Raw genomic sequence first — 22,716 nt, 5'->3', positions numbered from 1 at the left:
CTGCACGTGGCTTTGGGGAGAGCTCACGATTGTCATGCTCCTCTCCAAGGCTACATCGGGTAGTTGGGGAAGGTTTGATCTCCACTGGATCCGGCCATCTTGCAAACATGTCCTTGACCCGAGAGAGGCACCACAACTGAAAACACAAATGGCCTGAAGTGTGTATACACCTACGAGGAGTCAGCAGCGATGCATTTATTAAAATCAACAAAAATGATAGCTAATCGTAGAAATAAGTATTAATAACTTCTGCAACCCTGGGTACCTATGCATTTATTTGCTGAGATGTTACTTCACCCCATACGACACCTTCCCACTTGGGACCCTCACAGCTATTCGTGGCAGAGCTCACGGGCTGGTCACATGGCTCGATCACATTTTCCAGCGCTCAGATGTCCTAAAATGGTCATAGGACTGAGCTCTTCCTCGTGGAATGTCAGAGGAAATGATGTCGGCAACTCCCGAGTCTGGCCCATGAAAACCCCCCACAAGCTGTACCCCATGCTCCCTGCTTCTTCCAGCCTCATGTGGACAAGCACGGCAGGTTCAAGGTGGACTAAAGCCAGAGTCACAGGCAGAAGAAGCCCAGGTCCTGGAGTCGCTGCCTAGAGGGCTGCTGGCCGATAAGGAACATGCATTTTGGTTTTCACAGGGGCTAGAAATGAACTTCTACAATTTTAGAGCCGATTTACAGCTGGCACTTGTTCATGACAGGAGCTAGTATGAGCTTGACTAACACCAACTCTCACAGCCTATCCTACTTTGTATTAGACTCATGTATAGACTTTTAAAAATCCCCTTTCAGACTGTAAACACCTCTGTGTATTTGGAGTTGCTCAAATGGTTGCTAAGTAAGTCTACCGAAGAGACGGCAACTGTGGTCAGGTGGCAATCCTCATTAAAAATACAGAGGGGGGAGGGATAAAGTGGGAGACTGGGACTGACACACACACACCGCTATATATAAGATAGGTAGCTAATGGGACCCTACTGTCCAGCACAGGGAACTCTACTCAACACTGTAATGACCTATGTGGGAAAAGAACCTAAAAAGGAGTGGATACGTGTATATGTATAACTGATTCACTTTGCTGTACACCTGAAACTAACGTACATTGTAAATCAACTCTAACAAAAATTGTTTTAAAATACAGAGAGGCATCCAGACACACAGTCGTATAAGGACAGAGAGCAGACGGGAAAACAGGCCTGAATTCCCGTTTTTGGAGGCCTATGACATTTTGTCTGTCTGGAAAGACAGTAAAGCACAACGTCCTAGTGATATTAAAAAAGAAAAGAAAGCATAATCCTGTATTAAGCTATTCACCTACAGCAAGACCTCAGCAACAGCACATTGTGTTTTACTAACGCACTTCTAGCCCTGCATACTTGGGACTCCAGACACACCTGCTCTACATCCCTGACGCCTCATGGAGAGGATGAAGGGCTGGACCACATAAGCCCTAAAGTCCTGTCCAGCCCTCACAGCCCTGGCATCTACTGACCAGTCCACCAATCCAGTTAAATTGGCTTATTAAGTCTATTAGGCAATTTATTATGCTTTCAAAATAAATTGTCTAAAAAATTTCCAACCTTTCATGAAGGTAAAGCCTAATAAAACACTAAAGTAATTTTTAGTTCTGAAAAACAAAAGTTAATGAAGATGATTGGATAGTGTCATTAAAAAAAAATCTCATCTTGTGATAGGTAAAAAATATTATCTCATTTTGGGCTTCCCTGGTGGCACAGTGGTTAAGAATCCGCCTGCCAATGCAGGGGACACAGGTTCGAGCCCTGGTCTGGGAAGATCCCACATGCTGCAGAGCAACTAAGCCCGTGCGTCACAACTACTGAGCCTGCGCTCTAGAGCCCGTGCATCACAACTACCGAGCCTGCACTCTAGAGCCTGCGAGCCACAACTACTGAGCCCGTGAGCCACAACTACTGAAGCCCGCGCGCCTAGAGCCCGTGCTCCGCAACAAGAGAAGCCACCGCGATGAGAAGCCCATGCACCGCAACGAAGAGTAGCCCCCACTCGCTGCAACTAAAGAAAGCCCGCGCGCAGCAACGAAGACCCAACACAGCCAAAAATAAATAAATAAATAGATAAATTTATTTATTTAAAAAAACACTATCTCATTTTAAACTGCATTTCTTTGATTATTCACAAGGGCAGATGCGTTTAGATGATTCTTAGGCATTTGTATTTCCTCTTTCATATGTCATTTAGTTTTAAGATGAGAACACTTCAGCAGGACCACATCTTTCAGCCAGCGGCCAACTGAGGGAGGCCAGAGGATCCTGCCCAGAACTGTCACCAGCTCTGGGGACAGAAGTGTAGGACTCCTTGCCTTGGTTCAGCTCTGCATCTCTGAGTGCACACCGGACTATCATGTGTTAAATGCAATGGAAGCACAGCATTGGCAGCGAGCAGGGGTCCATATTTATTCTCTTTCTGTGACAGCCACATCCAATGAAAGAAAAAAACAGGGTTACAAATTCCACCCAGGATCTGGAAAGCCAGCTGGGCTGCTGGAGCTTCTTTCTACTTCTCCATGAATAAACATTCTACTGAGGAGTCCTGAACAAACAATGCCTCTAATCACGTGTGAGGCAGAGAGGTCCCCAAACTCCACTAACCAGGAGACAGTGGCTTTGCCTGGCGGACTCTAGCGCAAAAATGTGTTTTTGCCAAAGAAACCCTGTGACTCTGTAACTGGATATGGGCTGAAGTCACTCAGAGGGCGGAAGTGTTGAATCAGGGGGCATTTTTTGGCTCTGCTGCTTACCCCAACCTAACCGTGCTCTGTGGCCACAGCCCTATCCCAACATCACCCCGCTGGGTTCCACCAGCAAAATAAAACAACACTGTGGGTTTCAAAATCAGTTAGAAATTTTGTTTACAAAAACGGCTTGAAGTGCCCGCCGCCGCAGCAGCAGATCTACTAAAATTGGAAAGACACAGAGAAGATCTATATCTTCTGTACGTACCTTCAATACTAGCATGGCCTCAGCAAGGGTGATGCAAATTTGGGACAAGGTCCCTATTTTATATGTTGGTTATACCTCAGTAAAAAAACAGATTTAAAAAACTGCCAGAGAGGAAAATTCTAATGAGGACCCTCATTAGATGGGTCTAATGCCCAGTAGCCAGTGCCCCCAAGCTCAAGTCAAGGACACATTAGCAGGAGCAAGAACAAGGTAGGAGCGTTCTTGCTCTCCCACAAAGGGCCTCACCCTTGCGGATGCCACCATGTGGGGTGTCAGGGACTGGCAGGCCAGCTGGGCCTGGCGCTCTGACATGTGTCACGGCTTTCCCGTGGTGGCACAGAGTGGCTGCATCCCCTGCCCCGCAGAAAGGCCTGAGTTTTTCACCCACAGGAACGCGAACACGAATCCCGATGATAATTTCCAGCTTAAAATGGCCAGACCCTTAGGAAAATCTCAGTGATAAAAGGTACTCGTGTTTGTGTCAAGAGAAACCACACACCCAACCTGAAAAGCCAGTATCAACAACCAAAATGACAATGGAAAACTGCACAGCAGAACCCAGCAAGTATAATGTGACCCGACTGGGCGCCATAGGGAACAGCATGGAGCAGGGTACGGCAACGATGAAATGACTGTATTTTTCCAACATTAAGGAAACATCCTCAAAGACAGAGGCAGACCCAGAAAGGTCTGTGCGTTCTCTGTCCCAGTTCCTGGGCAGTCCCGGGATGCTCCCCATGACACAGAGTCTCTGATCTAGGCTTTAAAAAACAGCTTCCGGGGGCTTCCCTGGTGGTACAGTGGTTGAGAATCTGCCTGCTAATTCAGGGGACACGGGTTCAAGCCCTGGTCTGGGAAGATCCCACATGCTGCAGAGCAACTAGGCCCGTGAGCCACAACTACTGAGCCTGCACGTCTGGAGCCTGTGCTCCGCAACAAGAGAGGCCACGATAGTGAGAGGCCCGCGCACCGCGATGAAGAGTGGACCCCGCTTGCCACAACTAGAGAAAGCCCTCGCACAGAAATGAAGACCCAACACAGCCAAAAATAAAAATAAATAAAAATTAAAAGAAGGCTCAACGTTAAAAAAAAAAACAGCTTCCTTTTCCCTCTCTCCCTCACTCTACCCCCCACCTGCAACACAGATTAACCAAAGAAAAGTGATCAGACTGAAGGAATATTTATCGAGTGCCAACTGCATACACTGTACCAGGGGCTTCAGGATGTGGCTGAGCAGAAAGACAAACTCCCTGCTCTAGTTCAGCAAGTGCAGCCAGCCCAGAAAGGTCCAGGGAGGGTGTGGCAGTTACTGGGCAAGGGTGGCCACAGGGCTGCGGGTTAGGGTTAAGGCAAAGTGCCCGGCCCTTTTCTATTCCAGGGAGCAGCTGCCGCAGAATCTCTACCTGCTTGATTGGCCCGTTGAATAAACAGAACTTGTGATCATTTGTACGCATAGAAGTAAACCTCCCTTGACCTGTTAAGCCCCCTCTGACTTAAACAAACAAATAGCTTAAAAAAAAAAACTGAAACAAAATATACATAGAGTAAAATACACAAATCTTAAATACACAGCTTGATGAATTTTGGCATTTGCCTACACCCATGAAACCACCACCCAGATCCAGGTGCATCTAACCATGACGCAAACCAAACGGGTATGCTGCAGAAGAATGCAGAATAGAATCTGGTGGATCTCCGATACGCCTTTTTAAAGTTGTTTTATTGCTGTTGTTGATTTTATTTTGATGTTTAGAGATAGTTTACTCTTTTTGGGGGGAGGGGAGGGAGTGGGGTTGGTCCACTCAAGCAGGAGCTAGGAAACATTCTCCTACCAGGCACTAGGTGACACTCACCCAGGATGGAATATTCTGCTTGTTTAATCTTTCTGGATCCCTAACATCTAAGAAATGTTTAAGAAAACATTCAGGCTCCAACCTAATGCTGCCATATATTTGCAACCTTCCTGTTTAGAAAGGGGTGTGAAGCAGCTCATCCTTCATATGCAACCTGGGTGCTTTCTCAAGTATAACACCACAGACTTAATCCCTACAACTTTTATTTTTTCATTTTTTTGCAAGCCATTGCTTTTCCTGGGAGAATAGCAAATGATAGAAAATATTATTTTCAGGTCTTCAACTCTCTCTTTTCCAGCTTTGTCTTAGAATTTAAATGAACAGAATAAAAAAAAATTTTTTTAAGGAAAAACAAAACAGAATTCCCTGGCGGTCCAGTGGTTAGGTCTCGGCACTCTCACTGCTGGGGGCCAAGGTTGGATCCAATCCCTGGTCACAGAACTAAGTTCCCACAAGACCAAGTCATACATAGTGGCCGGGGGTGGTGGGGGGGGGAGAAAAGCAAAACAAAACAAACACCTCCCACCCTCAGTGTGGAACACGATCCATGCACCAGAATGGAACAACCAGCTCTCTCCCAGAGCCAAGGATAATTTAAGATGATCTAATTTAAACCATGGGATTCTTTGTTGTTGTTTTTCAAATTGAAGTATAGTTGATTTACAATATTGCATCAGTTTCAGGTGTACAGTACAATGACTGAGTATTTTTGCAGATTATACTCTATTATACATTATTACAAGATAATGGGTATAATTCCCTGTGCTGTACAATATATCCTTGTTGCTTCTCTAGTTTATATTGGGTTGGCCAAGAAGTTCATTCGGGCTTTTCCATAAGATGTTACAGAAAAACCCAAACAAATTCTTTGGCTAATCAATATATAGTAGTTTGTTAATCCTATACCTCTGATTTGTTCCCTCCCCTCTTCAACCATGAGATTCCTTATGGTGGTTAAGGATTGACAAATGCTCAAATCTTAAGCACTTCCTACCTTATACTATATAACACAGAAAAATATTAGCATATTAATTCACATAGTAGCCACGGCTTTCCGTCGGTGTATGACACCTTACAGCGTGTTTGTAGTAAATACTACGTCTATATGGAACATTATCATGGTCGGGTAGTAGCCTAAGGAAGCAGATGTGCCGTTTCTAACGTGAAGCACAACACAGGCTGCTGCTGAGGCCACAGTGCAGCTCACTCACTTCCACTCTGCCTGCTAGGACAGCTTCTTAGCTTACATGTTATTTTTCAAAGTATGTCAAACTTTTAACATTTGTATACAAAATTGGGAGCATGGAGAACCAGGCGAAAAGGGGATCCCAAAGGTGGGGATTCCCGTTTCCCCACAGCACTTTTTCTTTTAAGATATTTTATAATTTATTTCTTATTTATTTATTTATCCGCCCTCCACCCAGCACTTTTAACAGCTGCTCCCACCGTCACTCTGTTTGGAGTGGCTGCTTTTCCTCGCCTGCTGCGGTTTATCAATCAGCATCCCCATCACTTAGTGCCACAAGTGAGTCCCTGTCTGTGGACTTCTGCCCACATCTGATTATCCTTCCAGATGCACAGAGTTTTAATGAAACATCATACAAAGGCAAGCCTGCGTGCGGGGTTCCCAGAAGCTGTGCGGGCCCAGGAAAGACCCCATGACTTTGAGAAGGTCACTTCTCATTTTCCGCCTTGTTTGCTCCACTTGTAAAACCCAGTGCTGTCCTCACACGTCCTCACGGCGCCCTTGAAGCTTCAAAGGGAAGCATCGTCCAATCTCTAGGTTTCTCTCTTCTGCCCAAATGCTGACGGCTTAGTCCCCATAACTAACTAAATCAAGGAATTCTTGATGGTCCACAGCAGGCACGGACAACTTGAAAGAGTTACCTGAACTTTTTGGCTTTAAACAGTACGTTTAAACAGTATTGTTTAAAAATAAACAGCAAACAAACAACAGACAAAGAACCTCACTGAGTTCAGAGCTGAGACAAATTTTTCCAGCTTCAGGGACAATGTAGACAGGGTTTCCGTGCTGTTTTCATGCCCGGACACAGCGGGGAAGCCATGCCTGGAGTTAGTGGCCTCTTTGGGAATGACTGGCAGTCAGGAAAGCTGTGGATCCCATGACGTAAAGATGCGATTTTTATCTCCAACCATCTTTTCTGGGGTGTGAAGGGTTAACACCAGCAAGGCGAGATTTTGCTTTTGTACCCCTTGAGCTTCTGGCTGTTTTTTTTTTTTTTTAAACCTTTAACCCTATCCTCTTGGCAGAAAAGGGGACCTGGCTGTGAACTCGGCATCAGGGCCGACCCTTAGTCCTTCTCTGGGTCTGACATGATGTAAGGAATGTAAATGCTCTGGTTCATCCAAATAGGGCTTTCCAGCAAAGCCTGGCTCAGTGCCAGCACCCTTCCAGAAGGGAATAACCTTCAAACTCCGGCCCCGTAAAGCTGCAGACAGCAGAGTCCCAGGCCCGATATGGAGTTACAAACCAGTTCTGAGTAGGGTGGATCTTAATCCCCTCCCTGCTTTTGAAATATTTATCAAGATATAACATGGGCTTCCCTGGTGGCGCAGTGGTTGAGAGTCCGCCTGCCGATGCAGGGGACACGGGTTCGTGCCCCGATCCCGGAGGATCCCACATGCCGCGGAGCGGCTGGGCCCGCGAGCCATGGCCGCGGAGCCTGTGTGTCCGGAGCCTGTGCTCCGCGACGGGAGAGGCCACAGCAGTGAGAGGCCCGCGTACAGCAAAAAAAAAAAAAAAAAAGATATAACAGACCTACGAGGATCCTGACAAAAATGACCTTTCCCGCCAGAGAGAACGTAGCCTCAGGCCGGGGAGAAGCAGTCAAGCCAGCTGTCCACCCAGGTGGTGAGAGTTTGGAATTTACTCAGCCCTTGTGAGTCCCACGGCCTGTGCCTACTTCCCTTGGAAAAGAGAACTGAAACTGGTTAAAAATAGTTCTTCTCCAACCCCACCAGCCCTCTGCACTGAAGCTCCAGAGAGAGCCCGGGGTGCAGCACCCATGCTCACAAACAAGAAACAGCGCTCGGTAAAGATGGATACGCGCTCTGTTTCTGTAAATAAGTTCATTTATATCATTTTTTTAGATTCCACATATCAGTGATATCATACAATATTTGTCTTTCTCTTTCTGACTTACTTCACTTAATATGATAACCTCTAGGTCCATCCATGTTGCTGTGGAAATAGACTCACAGACACAGAAAACAAACATAGGGTTACCAGAGGGGATGGGGGGGAGGATAAATTAGGAGCTTGGGATGAACAGATACACACTACTATGTATAAAATAGATAAACAACAGAGACCTGCTCTATAGCACAGGGAACTATATTCAATGTCTTGTAATAACCTATAATGGAAAAGAACCTGAAAAAGAATAGATACATATTGTGTACATATATGTGTATGCATATACATAGATATGTGTGTGTATGTATATATAGCTGAATCACTTTGCTGTACACCTGAAACTATATTGTAAATCAACTATACCTCAATTAAAAATAAAAGGTTAAAAAAACTGATGCGGGGCTTCCCTGGTGGCGCAGGGGTTGAGAGTCTGCCTGCGATGCAGGGGACGCGGGTTTGTGCCCCGGTCCGGGAAGATCCCACGTGCTGCAGAGCGGCTGGGCCCGTGGACCATGGCCGCTGGGCCTGTGCGTCCGGAGCCTGTGCTCCGCAGCGGTAGAAGCCACAACAGTGAGAGGCCCGCGTACCGCAAAAAAAAACAAAAACAAAAACAAAAAAACTGATGCGTAGGAGCCCCTCCTCTCTCCATACGTTCTGCCTTTCCCACCTCCCCCTTCTCTGCAGGAGTAAACTAATCCTTATTCCCGGAGCACTTTGCCCTCTTCCGATCCTGCCACACTCCTCTTTTCCCAGCACTGCCCCCCTGAAGCCCCCCCAAGCTCCCTGAGGGCCTGCTCACCCAGAGGCCACCTGCACCTAGAGGGAGGGGCTGTTCCTCGGATAAAGGGCTAATAGGGAAGTAACCACTAGAGGGTGACATAGCTACACACAAGCGGCTTCCTGGGGCCTGAGTGAGGCCAGAGCCGGCCAGGCGTCCCGCTGGAGGCCCGGAGATGGAGCCAGGCGTGAGCACGTCACTCCAGTGAGCGCACTCACAGCGGTGCCCGCAGGCTCCGCCCTCGCAGTCTCCTTGTCTCATACACACACACACACACAGACCCACTTTGGCGGTCTACCAACCAGGGCCTTAGGTGTTGCACACGAAAGCTACCCCTCGTCATGGCCCATGACTGTTCATGGCGGGGTCTGCATCTCAGTCACTGGCAGCTGCTGCTTTCATGGACCCTCCTTGTTTGGTGTCGCGCAGAAACTGCACCCTAGCCAGGTGCGCTGACAAACTTACATGCATCCTCAGGGCAGCGGAGCAGTGATTTAGAAAGTGGCCGTAGGTCTAGACCATGGCGTTGAAATCCCGGTTCTGTGGACCAGATTGTCTTGAGCACTTACCTCTGTGCCGTGGTTTCCCCACCACGAAACAGAGGTAGTAATGGAACCTACTTCACAGTCATGTAGGTGGACCTATGGGAGGAAGAGCTGAGTCATACTCGTAAAGACCTTCAAAGAATGTCTAACACACAATAAATGTGCAATAAATACCAGGTATTCTGGGGACTTCCCTGGTGGTCCAGTGGCTAAGACTCCCCGCTTCCATTGCAAGGGGCCTGGGTTTGATCCCTGGCTGTGGAGCTAAGATTCTGCATGCTGCGTGGTGCAGCCAAAAAAAGAAAAAAAAAAAAAAAAAACAGCTATTTTGACGATGGCCAGGAGTCGTACTAGGAGGTTCTGTGCATTAACCCGCTCAATCCTCACAAAGCTCCCAAGATAAGAAAATTGCTAGTCTTATTTTACAGACAAGAAAACCGAGTCTCCAAGTGATGAAATAGCTTGTCCTAAGTCACGGAGCTGATAAGTGATAAAGTCAAGGTTTTGACCCAAAATCTGTCTGACTAAAAACCCACGTTCTATCACTACCTCACGGGGAAAACTTCGGACTTCACACCAGAGACTCAAAGGCAAAAGACAGTAGGCGGGGAGGACATAATTATTATAAATATTATTTGTATTTTACTAAAAAAGGAGAAACTTCAAGAAGTATAATTTCACAAAAGTTTTAAATCAGGAGAAGGAAAACCAGGGGGTGGGAGTTTCCAGCAGTACCTGGGAAACCCGCTGGATGTGCAAATTCTCGGTAGACCCCCACCAGATCTCTGACTCAGAGACCTTCGAAGTTACTCTGATACACATGCAAGTCGGAGAAGCCCAAGAAAGCATGAGAGTTGGTGATGAAAACCTAGGTCGGAGGAAAAAGGATGGATGTGTGTCTGGCAGACTCCGAGTCTGGGACTGTCTCTTGGTTTTCTGAATGGAGCACGACTCTTCCCGACGCCGGGAGGAGAGAATGAGGGGCACAGAGACAGGGGGCTCCCCCCACGTGAGGGACCGTCTCATCACGCTCTTGTGAGTTTGCTGTTTCCGCTCCTTTAACCTGCGCATTTCTTAAAAACAGGAAACAACATTTTTAAAATGTTTAACTGTCAGTAAGGATGTATCTGTACAATTTGGGGGCACATCCATGTGGGGCTTTTTTTGATGGTTCATTTATAAAAGAAAAAACCAGAACAGTGTTTATTAGCTCCCTCCTAAGGGCCAGGTTCCCCCGAGGGCCCTCCCTTTCCCCTGCGTGGTTTTTCTCAATGAGTTGTCACCACAGTTCTGTGACCAGGAGTGACTTTTCATTTTATAGATGAGGACATTGAAGCTCAAAGCGCTCTAGCCACAGAGCACACAGGCTGGAGGGCACACAGGCATAATGGAAGAGCCGGGACTCCGCTGCACAACTTGGGCTGCAAGTCTGGGGGACACAACTCCTCAGGACACTGCCTGGGGAACAGCCCTGTGTCAAAGGGCCTCGAGTCACGGGCACCTAGGGGAGCCCCCCTCGGACCTGGGCTGTCCCAGGGGTCAGTCAATGTCTCAGTGGTCCCCTCCCACCGCCCCCAGGGTGTGAGGCACCAAGCTCTATTGTCGGGCAAAATGAGGAGAAAGACAGCTGATTTAAAATAATTTTTTCCCAAGGCAATCTCTGTTCTAAAAACAGTAGCAAAGTCCAAACCATGAACTAAGAATTTCTGACTTCAGAAGCCAAATTCCAGTTCCGGATAGACAACAGTTAAAGTTTCTTATTCTTGAAAGAGAATAAAGAGAAAAAGCTAAGAATTCTTTGAAAAGGTGACTCTTTTTGGGGGGCCACGTCGCACGGCTTGTGGGATCTTGGTTCCCCAACCAGGGATTGAACCCGGGCCCTCAACAGTGAAAGTGCCGAGTCCTAACCACTGGGCCGCCAGGGAATTCCCTGAAAAGGAAATTTTCAATATTCTTCAGTACTGAAGAATCAGAACAATATATGACAATGTATGTTTGCTATTAGGGCATTCTTATTTTTTCCTAAACTAGTAAGGTAAAGCCAGCCTGTTCTCTAAATAAATTTCCACCCTATGTAATGACTTTCCTCCCATCAAAACTATTCAAATTCGAGGCTTCTCTGCAGTGGTCCTCTAAACTGAGAACGTTTTATTTATAACCATCACTCCACTGGCACTTACCCCGCTGATAATACGGAAACTATTTTGTAGCATGTTGCTGGGTCCTGAGTCCTAAGAAGCAGACATACCCTCTGCATCTTTGGCTACTCCAGGGCACAGAGCCGTGCACACCAGATGTAGGAACATTTCCTGAACGATCACATGATTGAAAACCCACCTTCCCAAGCGTTCAGTGCTTGGAAATGGCTACATTTACAATATGGCTTGTTTTATTTTAGCGTTGTCATAGCTACTTGCTTGGTAACAAGTACCTAAGGTGTTTGTTAATATTAACAAATAATAACTGATACTTAGGGTTATTCGATCAAAGTATTTCTAATCCTTTGGTCGGGTGCCTGAAAATATGAAGATATATGTTAGGCTTCCCTGGTGGCGCAGTGGTTAAGAATCTGCCTGCCAATGCAGGGGACACATGTTCAAGCCCTGGTCCAGGAAGATCCCACATGCCACGGAGCAACTAAGCCCGTGCACCACAACTACTGAGCCTGCGCTCTAGAGCCTGCGAGCCACAACTAGTGAAGCCCGTGCGCCTAGAACCTGTGCTCTGCAACAAGAGAAGCCACCACAATGAGAAGCCCGTGCACTGCAATGAAGAGTAGCCCCCACTTGCCACAACTAGAGAAAGCCCACGTGCAGCAACGAAGACCCACGCAGCCAAAAAATAAATAAATTTTAAAAAAATAATAATAAAATAAATAAATTATTTTAAAAAGAAAATATATGTTACAGTTAACACTCAAAAGTTGCAAACAACATATTTCAAATGCAGCCGCATTTCCAGTGTAAAAGGAGGGGGTGTCCATTCATCCGGGGGTGATTATTAATAGCACCCCGTCTCTTTTGCATGAGTTTTTCCAGTTTGTACATGAAAGGGCATGGTCATCCTCAGGAGAGGGCTCCAGCTACCCAGACCTCAAGCCCTTATTTTTATTGGGGTGGATAAAGCCCTTGTTTACAGGATACAATGTGCTAATAATTTGGGAGAGAGTAAACAAATATTTCGGGGTTCCAGCAATTTGTTGACGTGAGGACAATTTTCACCTATTTTTCCTATTTATTTACATCTTCATTTCACAATGTTGGTTCTGTTTAAATCTTTTCATTTTTAATTGTGGTAAAATATGTATAACGTAAAACCACCTTAACCATTCTAAAGTGTACAATTCAATAGTGTTAAGTACATTCATATTGTGCAACAAATTTCCAGAACTTGTTCATCTTGCAAAACTGAAACTCTGTGCCCCAAAACAGCCCCCCTCCCTCAGCCTCTGGCAGCCACCCTTCTACTTTCTGTTTCTGTGATTCTGACTATTCTACATACCTCATATAAGCGAAATAATACAGTATTTGTCTTTTTGTGACTGGCTTACTTCACTCAGCATGATGTCTTCAAGCTCCCTCCATGCTGTGGTGTGTGACAGGATTTCCTTCCTTTTTAAAGGCTGAATAATGTTCCATCGTATGGATAGACCGCCTGTGTTTATCCATGATCTGTGAGGGACACTTGGTTGCTCCTACCTTTTGGCTGTTGCAGATAATGCTATGAACTTGGATGTACAAATGGTGCATCTAGACTCTGCTTTTATTTATTTTTGGTATATGCCCAGAAGTGGAATTGCTGGATCATAAGGTAGTTCTATTTTTAAGCCTCCATACTGTTTCCCACAGCAGCCATACCAGTTCACATTCCCACCAACAGCACGCCAGGGCTCCAATATCTCTACCTCCTCAGCAACACTTGTTATTTTCTGTTTTATTCATTGTAGCCATCCTAACGGGTGTGAGATAATATCTCATTGTGGTTTTGATTAACATTTCCCTAATGCTTAATGATGTTGAGCATCTTTTCACCTGCTTGTTGACCATCTGTATGTCTTCTTTAGAGAACTGTCTGTTCAAGTCCTTTGCGCATTGTTCAGTGAGGTTGTTCTGTTGTTGTTTCTAGTTAAATATTCTCTTTGCACTCAGTGAATCAAGTCCTCACTATGTCTTACCTTTTCTCTAATCAAGAGGTGCCCCAGGATACTCTCCTGCTTAGAATTACTTAGGAATAGAGAGAATGTTGCCTTGACATGGGGAAGTAGTTGGAAAGGCACGATCTTATAAACCTCAGATATCCATTGTTACTGGTGGTCCAGAAAAGTTTTGACATGTATGAAGTCTTTCGTAAAGAGATTATATAATTGTTATCGTTCTCATTCACTTCAGTTCAACCACATTTACAGAGCGCCTACTGCGAGGCATCCATTGTGCCATGGATACTTTAGAGTTAACATAAAACACACACAACATGTTTTAACTCCTTTGATCCAATGCCCACCAGCTAGACTCTGGGTCACTGTTTCTGGACACCTACATTCTTTTTTTTTTTAAATAAATTAATTTAATTTAATTTATTTTTATTTTTGGCTGCGTTGGGTCTTCGTTGCTGCGCACGGGCTTTCTCTAGTTGTGGTGAGCGGGGGCTACTCTTCATTGCGGTGCACGGGTTTCTCATTGCAGTGGCTTCTCTCGTGGCAGAGCACAGGCTCTAGGCACGTGGGCTTCAGTAGTTGTGGCTCGTGGGCTCTAGAGCGCAGGCTCAGTAGTTGTGGCACACGGGCTTAGTTGCTCTGCGGCAGGTGGGATCTTCCTGGACCAGGGCTCGAACCCGTGTCCCCTGCATTGGCAGGCGGACTCTTAACCACTGTGCCACCAGGGAAGCTCTGGACACATATATTCTTGAATGAGGAGTTTAAAAGCTACGGATCTCTTCTGATCTTTCCTGCCTCTCTGTGTGAGGAAGCATACATCCTTTTTTTTTTTAATATTTATTTATTTGGTCGTGTCAGGTCTTAGTTGTGGCTCGCGGGCTCCTTAGTTGAGACATGCGGGCTCCCTAGCTGTGGCATGAGAACTCTTGGTTGCGACATGCATGTGGGATCTAGTTCCCTGACCAGGGATTGAACCCAGGCCCCCAGCATGGGGAGCGTGGAGTCCCAACCACTGCGCCACCAGGGAAGTCCCAGGAAGCATACATACATCCTTAAGTAAGCCTGATCTTTGGGTTGGGCCTCACAATTTTCCCAGGCCCCACCCAGATGAAAAACACACCCTATCTGAAAAACCAGTGTCTTTAAAATTCTTGGTAAAGTTTTAGAGACTCTGTACACAGGGCTATCACCTCTGCTTCTAAACAGAAGTTCAGAAATCATTCAGAAAAAAACTTCACCTTGGTTGCAAGCCGCTGAATCATATACAAAAGTCTCAACCTGGGCTCAAAATATGAGTAGCTGTCCACGGGACCCTCTACATTGATATACATCTTCTCCAGACCACCAGTCTCTGGTCCATAATTCCCTCCACCTATTTTTGCATCCTAAATCACAGCCTAAACTGAAACCCCCAAGAAGCCAGTGCATGTGAAACTATCCCTATTCTCGGGGTTGCATTAGGAACAATGCGAAATGTCGGGCTGAGACAGGGCTCAGAGAGGCTCATGGTTTCCCAGAGGGTAACTGTTGAGAAAATCCCTGGAGATTATCCAGTCCATCTGCCCTAGTGAAACACAAGGAAACTGAGCCTCAGAAAGGGGAGACACCTCCTCCATGCCCCAGACTCAGCAGAGGGCTCACCTGATGCCACTCTGTTTCCCCACTAATGTGCGTTTTCTAAGATACGTCTTGATGTTTATTCTCCTGTTTATTGAACGTGAACACAATCCTACTGCTGAAAATCCTTGTCACATATGTTTGAACGCCTTACATAAAAGGTCCTGAATTAATAACATTCTAGAGTTAAACTCAAGAAAAAACTTCACTAGATCTAGGAGCAGGTGGTCAACTTCTCGAGAAAGCGCTTCCGGGCACCTCTGAACTACTTTTCAGACTTGAGAGCAGCAGGGGGTCTGGAGGAGGGACACGGCTAACTAAGCTCCTCCTCTTCAGGTCAGCCCCCACCCCGCCCCCCACTGGTGGTCTAGCACTTTGTTTTGCGATAAGGAGGATTAAGGTGTTGTGGATTAAGACCTTGATATCAACACAAACACATCGGACATCCACAGAACAACAGAAAAAGTCACTTCACGTAGTGCGTAAGATAAAAGTTTAGGTGGCAGTGACTGAGACCAGTGTATGCCTAGATACAGCCCAGGAGAAGAGTGCCAACCCAGGTGCAGCGCAGAATTGAGACTGTCACTGCACAGCACATTTGGAATCCTCTAGATGACCAACACAACCCTACATGATTCCAGGAGGGTTATAAAAATCTCTGGGCCTTACACCACGTGCATCGTGGGTGAAGGATTTTGCTTCTGCATTTCCTGATTTAGGAACAGGGGAGGTGGGTGGCAGTCTGAAAAGGTATTCTGCCTATTACTTATCTGTATGTATTTGGCCCGCTACTGGTCTCCTGGGCAAAAGAGAAGTGGCCAAAAGGGGACCTCATATACTGAATATGGAACCCAGTCAAAACCTTGTTCAGGTTCTCAAAGAGTCAATGAAACCATTCTCCTTTTTTGATAGCTGAACCAGGCTGTCTTGCATCTTGTTGTGTGGATCCACAAATTCCTTAAAAACACAGAGGGTCATTTTCTGGTTCAAAAATTCTTGGTTTGAAGGTAGTTAAAATGAAACTCTTTTGAAACCCTCTCCTCTGAGTGGGCATTTAAGACCCAGGAGCCACGCTCTAGACTGGCGCATTCCATGGTTCCAGAGAACACAGTTTGTAAACGAACAGACATTTGCTGGAGCACCTTAAACCAAGCCCAATCGTCACTCTGTTTTGTCAAAATATAAAATTGGATCGGCACATACGAACACATTGTCGGCACAACTGGGCCCTTCATCGTCTAAGAGGCTGACAAGAAAGAAAGCGGTGGCCATAAGGGTTGAGGGGAGGCTGCTCCCTCAGGGCGCGAGGCAGGCGGAGGCGACGCGGCGCAGCCCAGGGCTGCCGGCCGAGTGCGGAAGCGGAGGAAGTTGTGATGCATCAGGGGCCGAGGGAGCGCACTGGCGGCGGTGTCTGGAAACACCCGGAACATGCTAGAAGGAAGTGGTAATGGCTAGATCCAGAGTGCGCCCTGGGGGGAGGCCGTGCTCGGCTAAGGGACGCGCGGGTAGTCCTGAGTTTCTTCCCAGTTTAGGGCACAAGACTGGAGAGAAAGGAACCGTGGGAAGCCGCCCACTGGGGAGGGCCGAGGAGGTGGCTGCACAGACGCGCGGCGGGGCCCCGGGGACGGAGGCGGGGAGGAGAGCGGGGCGGTCACCGAGCAGCGGTCCGGGGAGGAGGGTCTTGCGGGAGGATAAAGGGAGCGGGCTGGAGGCTGGGCCGGGAGCGCGCGGGGAGGCCTCGGACCCGGCGGCGCGGAGCCTAGGCACGGGCCGGGCGTGGCCGGCGGCTCCCCGCGGTCGGTGGAGGCGGCGGAAGCGGTGGCGGCGGGCCCGGCCGGCGCCCCGACGGCGCGCACAGGGTTAACCCGCGGCGGGCCGGCGCTCGGTTTCCAGGACAACGCCGGCAGTTCCGGCGCGCAGGCTCGTACCATCGCGCGCGCGCGGGGGAGCGCGGGGGGCGGGGGCGCGGAGGCGCGGAGAGCAGCGGGTCCGGCCCGGACGCCCCCGGCGCGGCCGCCGCTCGCCCCGGGTCGGCTCCGCGCGCGCGCTCCGTGCCGGCCGGCGCTGCCCCGCGCGCGGACGCGGGGGCCGAGCGCGCGCCGGCCCGAAGTCCCCCCGCCGGGGCGGCCGAGTGCGGGCGGCCCGCTGGCAGCTTTGAAAAGCGGGCGAGGACAAAGGCGGCCGCAGCCTCCCGGCGCCCAGCCCGAGCGCGCAGCCCGGCCCGCGCGGCGCCGGAGGATGCGGCCGGGGGCGCGGCGGCGGCGGCGGCGGGGCGCGCGGGGCGGCGCGGGCCGGGCGCGGCAGGGCTGAGCCCAGCAAGGGCCGGGCTGCGGGGGCGCCCGCCCGGGATGTGAGCGCCGAGCGCGCCGGGCGGGGAGGGCGGGCAGGGCGGCAGGAAGGACGCGCGGACGGGAGGAGGAGCGGCGCCGAGCCGGAAGGCGGGAGGCGCGTCCGTTGGGCCCGCGGCGCGGCCGGCCAGCCGCCTCGTCGCTCGGGCGGGAGCGGGGCCCGCGCCTCCTCCCCGGCGCCGCGGGGAGGAAGATGGAGACGCACATCTCGTGCCTGTTCCCCGAGCTGCTGGCCATGATCTTCGGCTACCTGGACGTGCGCGACAAGGGGCGCGCGGCGCAGGTGTGCACGGCCTGGCGGGACGCCGCCTACCACAAGTCGGTGTGGCGGGGGGTGGAGGCCAAGCTGCACCTGCGCCGGGCCAACCCGTCGCTGTTCCCCAGCCTGCAGGCCCGGGGCATCCGCCGGGTGCAGATCCTGAGCCTGCGCCGCAGCCTCAGCTACGTGATCCAGGGCATGGCCAACATCGAGAGCCTCAACCTCAGCGGCTGCTACAACCTCACCGACAACGGACTGGGCCACGCGTTCGTTCAGGAGATCGGCTCGCTGCGCGCCCTCAACCTGAGCCTCTGCAAGCAGATCACCGACAGCAGCCTGGGCCGCATAGCCCAGTACCTCAAGGGCCTGGAGGTGCTGGAGCTGGGCGGCTGCAGCAACATCACCAACACCGGCCTCCTGCTCATCGCCTGGGGCCTGCAGCGCCTCAAGAGCCTTAATCTCCGCAGCTGCCGCCACCTCTCGGACGTGGGCATCGGGCACCTGGCCGGCATGACGCGCAGCGCGGCCGAGGGCTGCCTGGGCCTGGAGCAGCTCACGCTGCAGGACTGCCAGAAGCTCACGGATCTGTCTCTGAAGCACATCTCCCGGGGGCTGACCGGCCTGAGGCTCCTCAACCTCAGCTTCTGCGGAGGCATCTCGGACGCAGGCCTCCTGCACCTGTCGCACATGGGCAGCCTGCGCAGCCTTAACCTGCGCTCCTGCGACAACATCAGTGACACGGGCATCATGCATCTGGCCATGGGCAGCCTGCGCCTCTCGGGGCTGGATGTGTCCTTCTGTGACAAGGTGGGGGACCAGAGCTTGGCTTACATAGCGCAGGGGCTGGACGGCCTCAAGTCCCTGTCCCTCTGCTCCTGCCACATCAGCGACGATGGCATCAACCGCATGGTGCGGCAGATGCACGGGCTGCGCACACTCAACATCGGGCAGTGTGTACGCATCACGGACAAGGGCCTGGAGCTGATCGCCGAGCACCTGAGCCAGCTCACCGGCATCGACCTGTACGGCTGCACCCGCATCACCAAGCGCGGCCTGGAGCGCATCACGCAGCTGCCCTGCCTCAAGGTACTCAACCTGGGCCTCTGGCAGATGACGGACAGTGAGAAGGTCAGGTGAGGGCGGCAGCACCAACTCCCCCGGCCCCGCCCTGTTCGTCCTCCTGCCACCGCCGCGGCCCCCGCGCTCACTCGACACGCACACGTAGACCCAGAGCATTGCCGCGGACGCGGTGGGGGCGATGACGCGGAGCCCCAGGCTCGTCCTCCCCTCCCCCACCTCGTTGCGTCCGGGGTCCCTCCGCCACCCACACCCTCTCCTTTTCCCCGAGGATGCGGAGATGGACTCGCCACCCACCAGCCACTCCTCCCAGCAGGGGTTTGGAGGACGGATTGAGCTACCGTATCCCCGCTGCGCTGCATTTGGAAACGGGGGTGGGGAGTGACCAGTCCTTTCAGCCCTGGGGAGTTGGGGAAAATGTCTGCCTTCACTTAAGCTTTCATTTGAATACTGTGATCTGGTTTTTATTTCGAAACGTATAAAAGCAAACCCAACTACAACGGCCTTTTCACCCTTCCACTTCGTAACTAATCCCAGTCTCTCCTCATCAGTCCTTTGACAGTACTCTGCTACTCACGCTCATTTCATTTGTATTGTCTTTCTTTTTTTATTTTTTGAAGAAAGTTGACATCATGGTCTCTTTTTTTTTTCTGCTGAGTATAGTCTATATATTATATATATATAAATTATATATATATGTGTGTGTGTGTGTATATATATATATATATATACATATATATATATATATGTATGTGTGTGTGTGTGTGTGTCTGGCTACCTCGTCTTAGTTTACTTTTTTCTCTGAAGCCCTGGAATTCTACAAGAGAGATATTTTGAGACTGAAACATTTTTGTGCCTGGACTGGAAGGATGCCCATCGGGTCTGTACATCTTTTTTGTTTTGGCTTCTTCCCAAACCCCATCCACCCCGTGTATCCCACTTCACATTCTGGTTCTGCTTTCCTTTTTCTCCTTGTCCATAGGGATTTGAGGGCCCAGCCGTGATCCTAAATCTTGACTTAATTTATAGCACAAATGTGTGGGAGACATGAGAGTTGGACTGTTTTGTTTTTTGTCTGTTTGTTTGAGATGCAGATTGTGTCTTGAAAATGATGATTATATATGCAGATTCTGCCCTGCCCTCCCCCTCTTTCAAGTTTCCCCACGAAAAGGTCACACAGTGAGGGTTCCTGTTGGGAGCCGAGAAGCTTCCAGAGCCCCCGGGGCTGAAATGTGAAGGGGAGGAGACTGAAATTCATGTCTTGTCTCTGCTCTGTTAATAAAACGGGAGTTTGTGGGTTTTTAAACATTCTGTTTCTAAATGGAGGAGTAGATGCCTTTATTTTGATGGGGGTTGGGACTTGTGGCTTTAAAAAAAATCACTTTTGTGTAGGATGTACATTTTTGTTGGATTTTTTTTTTGGTTTGTTTATTGTTTTTTAGAATCCTCCACAGCAACATGCGAGACCATGGAGTTAAAGAAACCCAGAGACCTTTATCAATTAATTGTACTGTTTGTGAATTTGTATAAATAATAACAAAGATCCTCTTAAAACGTTTATATTCTTACAGTAAAAGGTTAAACTGATATTTATATAATAAAAGAGGAAATATGAAGTATGTTTTTGAAAAAAAAAAAACCAAAAACAAAAGCCTTGTATCTGTGCATTATTTTTAAGGCAGTGTGTGTTTGGGTCCAGGCCACAGTAGGAGGTGCTGTTTTGCGTCTCTGAAGTAAAAGTATAAGATGCAGAGTTCTATGCAGCCTGTGTGGTGTGAGCTCATGGTGAAAAATTTATCCTATATAAGGTTTACCACTGACATCTACATGTTTTGTTGCTAGAAATGTGATTGGAATGGCGATTTATATAACTTCTGGTTCTGAACTGTCAACAACATGGAAATTTAAAGAAACTGAACAAAATGAAACTTCTTCTTAAACCAGATTTGTAAGAGTCAGTTTCACCAGGGTGGCCAGTTTTTCTCCACATGGACATGAGATCTAGGGGTGATGTTCGAGAAATGCGTCCTGAGATGTGGAAGTGGGAAGAAAGATGGGTTTCTTGCCCTGAGGGGTTGTGGGGAGGCTGCGAGGGGGCGGGGAGGGCGCCAGGGCCATTGTTGGGAAAGTTAAGGGCGCTCAGTCATGCGGACTGAGGCTCAGTGTGAGCAGGGCGGCAGGGCGGCAGGGCGGGGGCGGGGGCCCCTCCTTAGCATTCCCCGCCAGCCCCGCCAGCCCCGCCAGCCCCGCCAGCGCCGCCGGGTTGGAGCACTTTCCTGGGGGCGGGGAGGCCGGCCTGGAGTTCTGGCACATTTGCATTTTAAGAAGGCGGCCACTCGAACCCTGGTGAGGGTTCTTAGACTGAATTGGGGCTGAATACCAACAATTCCAGCAAAGAGCTCCCTTTGGTAGACAATAACTAAATCATCTGACACCCTGTGGTTGGGCTGTGGAAACGGAAGTGTATAAATGCGCCAGCAGTGGGGTTTTTCATATTCCTGTTTCGCAGAGGTCTGTCTTACTTGTTTCTGAGGGTTTTTTTTTTTTTAAATACTGATCCCAGGAAGAGCCGATAAGAATAGCACAAAACTTTCCTGGATCAACACCTCTTTCCAGGAAGAGAGCTAGAACCAGGTTTCTCTTGGGTAGGACTGTTTTGTAAAGTTTCCAAGCTTGCTGTACGGGCCTGTCACAAAAGCTGCATTGTTCCTTCTTGGAGAGCCATCACAAGTGGGTCTAATGGAGCCTGACACTAGATCCATCTTCCTTTTCTTTGGGGAAGGTGTGGATCTCTTTCTTCCCTCTTAGGTTACAGTGCTTACTGCCTGGAAAAAAAAATGTGTGAACCCTAGTAAGAAGAGACTGAATCAGGGTCAGCTTTCTGATTTAGCATTTGCCTCTACAGCACGTGAAGCTTCCACAAGCTGTGAGTTCTTAGGCTGTTTTTCTTCCAAGAGATCGTGTGGCTGTGCAGATTCACTAAGAACCTGGGCACCTCCTAAGTCTTAGGCTCTGTGCTCACCTTCATTTAATACAAAAAGTAATCCTACCAACTATAACTGCAAGGTTTTCTGTTTCTCTGCTTTGTCTTGGTTTTTACTTTAAAGGTTAAATATAAGCTTGACTCAAGGCTGGTAAATTACTGTTTGGAAGTTAAGATCACGGGCCTGGTGTCCTCATCCTGAACTGGTCATAGTTTAGAATGTATCTGGAGTGTCTCGGGAAAGATGAATAAACCTCCTTGCATCAGTCAGAGGTGACTGCTTATCCCTCAACCTTTTTTGTCAGAAAGAAAGGAATCAGGGTTGAGAACCAATGGTGTGCTCTGCCTGGTACTTGGAAATTTCTCCTAGTCCTCAAAGCAACCTGCTGAAGGGTACCCTCTTTTCCAGATAGGAATACTGCTCGACTAAAGTCAGCCAGCCACTAAGTCCAGCCCCATTCCACTCCACGAGAAGGATCAGCTACTGATCGCACCTTGGTTTCCAGGAAGGCGACTTCCCAGAAGCGAGTGGTGGCTGTCTGAACCCAGGATGGACAAGCTCAGGCCAAGGGCACCAATTGAAAGGGAGTAAAAGTGGATTTGGCCTCACCATACCTACAGGAATGGAAGGAAATGCTTCTAAAGAATAGAAGCACTAAGAACATAAGTGGATATGTAATATGTGGGTGGTGCACAAGTTGAGGCACTTCAGGGCAATTTTGAGAATAACAGAAAAAACCTGGCTCAGGTATTTGCGAAAACTTCAGAACTGAAAAAACAATAGGAACTTAGTGTAAACTTTATCACCTGGAAGCAATAAACCTCAGTAGGAACTGTGTTGGTGGCAGTCAGGAAAGGGTTCCGCGTACTTGTCCACGACTCATGGGGCAAAAGCCATGAAACATCTGCTGAGAGGATGATGTGTAAGTGAACGGCGGGGTTCAGACAGTGTCTG

The 22,716-nt window shown here is 49.0% G+C and overlaps 2 protein-coding genes across 2 annotated transcripts in view; one reads left to right on the top strand and one right to left on the bottom strand.

Annotated features, from left to right (window-relative positions):
• The window catches only part of WNT5B (Wnt family member 5B), an 84,415-nt gene that overhangs the window by 23,054 nt on the left and 38,645 nt on the right, over window positions 1-22,716 (bottom strand). The gene's annotated exons all lie outside the window — the stretch shown is intronic.
• FBXL14 (F-box and leucine rich repeat protein 14) lies at window positions 17,523-20,283 on the top strand (the record flags this gene model as incomplete). The annotated part of the gene is given in 3 exon segments (XM_082634952.1): window positions 17,523-18,834; window positions 20,221-20,252; window positions 20,255-20,283. Coding segments are annotated over 3 exon segments (1,260 nt in total). The 5' UTR covers window positions 17,523-17,635.

This window comes from Mesoplodon mirus (assembly GCF_964341445.2).
Source record: "Mesoplodon mirus genome assembly, chromosome: 11".
Taxonomy (NCBI): domain Eukaryota; kingdom Metazoa; phylum Chordata; class Mammalia; order Artiodactyla; family Ziphiidae; genus Mesoplodon; species Mesoplodon mirus.
Note: the sequence above shows the minus strand (reverse complement) of the source record. Positions and strands in the feature narration are given on the sequence as shown.